This window comes from Miscanthus floridulus, unplaced genomic scaffold (assembly GCF_019320115.1).
Source record: "Miscanthus floridulus cultivar M001 unplaced genomic scaffold, ASM1932011v1 fs_250_1_2, whole genome shotgun sequence".
NCBI lineage: Eukaryota > Viridiplantae > Streptophyta > Magnoliopsida > Poales > Poaceae > Miscanthus > Miscanthus floridulus.
Window position 1 is genome coordinate 26,982 of NW_027096455.1, and position 4,225 is coordinate 31,206.

General features: G+C 40.5%; 1 protein-coding gene across 1 annotated transcript; it reads right to left on the minus strand.

Moving 5' to 3' along the window:
* Window positions 1–322: 322 nt before the first annotated feature.
* On the minus strand, window positions 323–3,845 carry LOC136530997 (uncharacterized). The gene is made up of 4 exons (XM_066523698.1): window positions 3,411–3,845; window positions 2,093–2,309; window positions 1,556–1,652; window positions 323–711 (listed from the first exon to the last, which is right to left on the minus strand). Exons 2-4 carry the CDS (start codon window positions 2,267–2,269, stop codon window positions 455–457), a joined length of 531 nt encoding a protein of 176 aa, XP_066379795.1. The 5' UTR covers window positions 2,270–2,309; window positions 3,411–3,845; the 3' UTR covers window positions 323–454.
* Between the last annotated feature and the right edge of the window lie 380 nt (window positions 3,846–4,225).

The window sequence follows — 4,225 nt, forward strand, 5'->3', positions numbered from 1 at the left end:
ACCAAAACCCAAAATGTCTACTCCACGTCGCTTTATCGGAAGAAGACACGGTCCAACAGATGATGCAAAACGATGGACCCATTTTGGGTGGGACGGGATGGAGAACGCAAATCCCATGCCGTTGGAGATAGTCTAGGCCTTGGCCCTTGGGCAAGCCAGCTACTCTTCGCTGGGCCTTGACGTTGACAGACCATATACATATACGATATACACGATATACCTATAGTACATACTTGGGGTGGAGCCCTTTGGAATTGGGCCCGGGGCGACGGCGGAGAAACAACAGAAGCCATGAACCATGTGTTCGTAATTAGACCCAATGGCAAAGAGGACATTATTGCTATTTTCTTGTCACTATAACAATACAAAAGCATCAGTGATCATCATGTCAGTTAATCCATTTTTAATCGAACAGATATGGGGACCAACGCCTTAATGGAGGTAAAGTTATTTGTCAGTCAACGGGAAAGCCAAGAAATTTGTTGATCAGGGTGACAACTGGTTTGGCATCCCCTGGCTCATAAGGAACTAATGTCTCTAGGTCCATTGCCCGGATGGTCTCTCCCAATGTTTGTGGGCGTGCACAGAAGAGATGCTTCCTTTCAGCCAATTCTTCTGCTAATTCACTCTGGTGATTGTCCATCAAATCTTCATTTACAACAACGATTAGTGGTTTGCCGAGTCGTAGCGTTTCAAATATGCTTCCTGAACCTGCCAGAGCTAAATCTTTGAGAAACTAAAGAATAAATAATATAAACAGACAAGATATTTCAAACAAAAACTTATTCAATCCCAAGGTCTGGCTTTCGAGTGCAGTTGAAAGCTTCTTGAACCAGATATGCACAACTGCTCAAGTTGCAACAGGGCAACTTGATCATTTTGAGCATCACGAAGTTAAAAAAACTGATACTACCTGGAACTTGTGATACATTGCTGCAGAATAGTCCTTATGAAAATTATTCGGTGATATGCAAATGAAGAACTTTTGATAGTAACAAAAGATGGAGCAAATTCCAAACAGAAAAAAAAGTTAAAAACAAATTGTAGTCACAATTAACAAAGGTAATTTTTACATTGCCTTGTACTGTCCTGGATTTGAGTAGCTTTTATAAAGCCCCCCTTTTATAAATGCTAAGCCCTCTAGGGTAACCAGCAATCTTTCTTGATTGTAGCGGCATGATTCTTAACACTAGAGGTTGTAGTCCTTAATCATTTACTGCTTTTTTTCCCATCTATTAAGGATGGTAAAATCTCAATCACTTCATCAGATGAATAGGGAAGTGGGGCAGGGTGAAATAGCTCAGATCCAAAGCATATGATAAACTGGTGCGTATTGGAAGATTTTCCTAGCTCACCATTCTCAAATAGAAAGAGAAGAACAAGCTAAAGGAAGTATGTTGCTCCACATTTTATGGTCTAAATACAAATTACTGGAAAATTCACCCGCACATCAAACTAGAATTTCAAGATTTAGCAAAAAAAAAAAAAAAAAAAAAATCATGGAAAATATTCCAACATCTTTCTGTTTACCACCATTTGCAAACACTATACTTACCTGCATGGCTGATAACTAGAGAAGCTGTTCCCATATTGTCAGCAATGCTTGGTGAAAATGTAAAATGATCAACTTGAAGGGTAGCATCTCCTGAGACCTGTAGTCCCAAATAGATAAACACTATTAACTTCACTATATAATTAGAAACAAGGGATAGGGAACTACGTGAATATTTCAAAAAGAAAAGCAAGGTTAATTCGATTAAAGCAAGCAGCTGGTGAAACAAGTTGGGCATATGAATAAGGAATGAACAAGACTGCGAAACAACTATAGGTTTGTTTTCTCAAACATAAAGTAAGAACCGCTGCTCAGAAAACATCAGTTCACACACACCCTGTTTTCTTAAAACATATGAATCAATATTTGCACAAAACCATTTGCATAAAATCTGTGGTGTGTTTCCAGTTGGCTTTTCATTTAGGGTGACTTAAATTACCAGTTATGAAGATTCCTATAAGAAAGAGTAGGAATTGCCATAATTCAAACTAGGAAGGAATTAAATGTTTGATAACTTACTAGAGGTATAAGCATACTAACCTTGGATGGAACATATGTTCCTCGGCCCATTTGAATAACAAGATTACTATAACCTTTTTGCAATAAAGCCTTCTTCACTTCTGGAGAATCTACCGCCATGACAAGAGCATCAAAACATGTAGTCCCCACTGTAACAAACACCGTTCGATGCTCCCTATCTGCCATCAATCCTGACATGCAGTGAGCTGTGTGTAGGTATATTTCTTATGCTGCAAAACTGTAGGTAAAGAAAACGGGAAATTAGATAATGCTGCAATGTTAGGCGAACTTATAAAGAAGATAAATGCAATATAAGAACAGCCCAAACTGTTTGTTCCAACTATGTACTAGTTTCTTGGTAGCTAGGACCATGGTAGCAAATCTTATGCAAAAAAGCAGGGAAAGGCAGTTTACTTCAACTGGTCTATTTCTAATTCGAATTTGAGACTTAAATAGCTTTCATAACCACAAGGGTTACAGAAACAAACAAATGAATAGTAGTAAGGCACCAGATTTGAGGTGTGGAGTCCAACACCCTGCTTTTTTTTTCCTGTCTGTCATGTTCTCTAAGAAATTATAACATTGATTCAAAACAAAAATTGGCAATTTTTTTGCCAAGATTTTGTCAAAATTGCCAATTGCATTTACTGCAAACCTTTGGCCCCAGAAATGCTTACATGGCTCAGCTTGTTTGCCAGCTTGAGCTAGCTCGTTAAGCTTGTGAGCCATGACAATAGCATACATGTATATAACAGAAATACATTACTTCCATACTTAATCCAAACCAGTTAAGAAAAAGGTAGGTATTTTTCTGGTCAGCACAGCTCCCAGTGGCGGATGGAGAAATCAAGCAAGAGGGGCTGAACTATATTGCATAGATGTAAGTACTGAAATTCTATGTCCATGTCATCTAACGATTAACAAAACATCAGTACTGGGTTACATGAGTACAAATATATAATGAAAAGTTGTAGTAGTAACATATAAAGTACATAACCTTTTGATTTTTCTTAATTATTATTGACCTAGGAAATCCTTTGGCATTCATGAAGCATGAAGGTACTAAATCTTGGACCAATCCAGTATACTTTTCGAAAATCCAAATTATCAACATAAAAATGTAATGCAAAGAGAAGAACATGGGTTACATCTTGTAGGTGTTTGAAAAATCAGGTTGAGCCTATATATATTAAGTTCAATCTCCAATAGTTTAGATTCACAGCCACAAATTAGCAGCATTCAGGATCAGTCCCGCGTTATGATATATACTCGTAGCAAAATCAAAATTCATGATCTATAGTCGATTCATTATATTGTCAAGTCGTTAATCAATACTCACAGTGAGTCAAGTGCAACAGACAGCAACAACAGCGGAGAGCTCAGGCTTTCAAGCTGAGCCCTGAGCGGCGAGTCAGTGCCGGGTGGGGTGCTGGGCTGATAGTGCCAGCTGGCCGCAGCGGGCTGCTGCGGTGCTTCCTGTTGCCCCTCCGCCGGCTGAGACCAGTGCCGGTCTGCCGGATGATGGTGGCTGCCGCAGGCCGCCGGCCACAGTGTGCTGGCCCGGATGGGGCTGGCCGCCTGCCGCCTGGGGCCTCGGGGAGTCCGCCAAGTGGGGGCCTAGGGGCTGGGGAGCTAGCCGGCGGATCTGCGCGGTCGGGCCTCACCGAGGAGGAGGACGCGACTGGCGCGCCGCCACGGTCGTCTGTCGATGCAAGTCGGCGGAGACGAGCGACAAGAGCGCTGTTAGGGTGGGGCTGACCAACACCATGGACGGTTAAAATTAGTTGCCAAATTCTATTGTTTAGCGATTTAATAAATATTATATAGTAAAAAATAGGCTCCAACAAATATGCTATTTAATTTTGTAAAATAAGAAATTGGTTATCTCTTAATTTTTGGTGATCATATATAGCCGACGACAAACGTTAGACTATATAACTTTATAAAATAGCAATGCTGTTATATATTTCTTCTTTTTTGAGAAGTCTTGTATTTTATTATTAAACCATAATACTCTCATACCGGCATCCATCCTTATCTACTTATAGATATCATATTCGTTCTGTTGTCCCTGTCCCCCACCACGCCCCGTTCCCCACCGCACCACCGTCCCAGACAGATTCAATCACGACAACCGACGAGAGCACGAGATGG

Bases quoted from the DNA above. Each gene is read 5' to 3' on its own strand.
- LOC136530997 (XM_066523698.1), bottom strand. From the start codon at position 2,269: ATGTCAGGATTGATGGCAGATAGGGAGCATCGAACGGTGTTTGTTACA. The intron at 1,653-2,092 runs GTTAGTATGCTT...TTGGGACTACAG, and splicing joins GAACATATGTTCCATCCAAG to GTCTCAGGAGATGCTACCCT. The intron at 712-1,555 runs GTAAGTATAGTG...TAGCTCTGGCAG, and splicing joins TCTAGTTATCAGCCATGCAG to GTTCAGGAAGCATATTTGAA.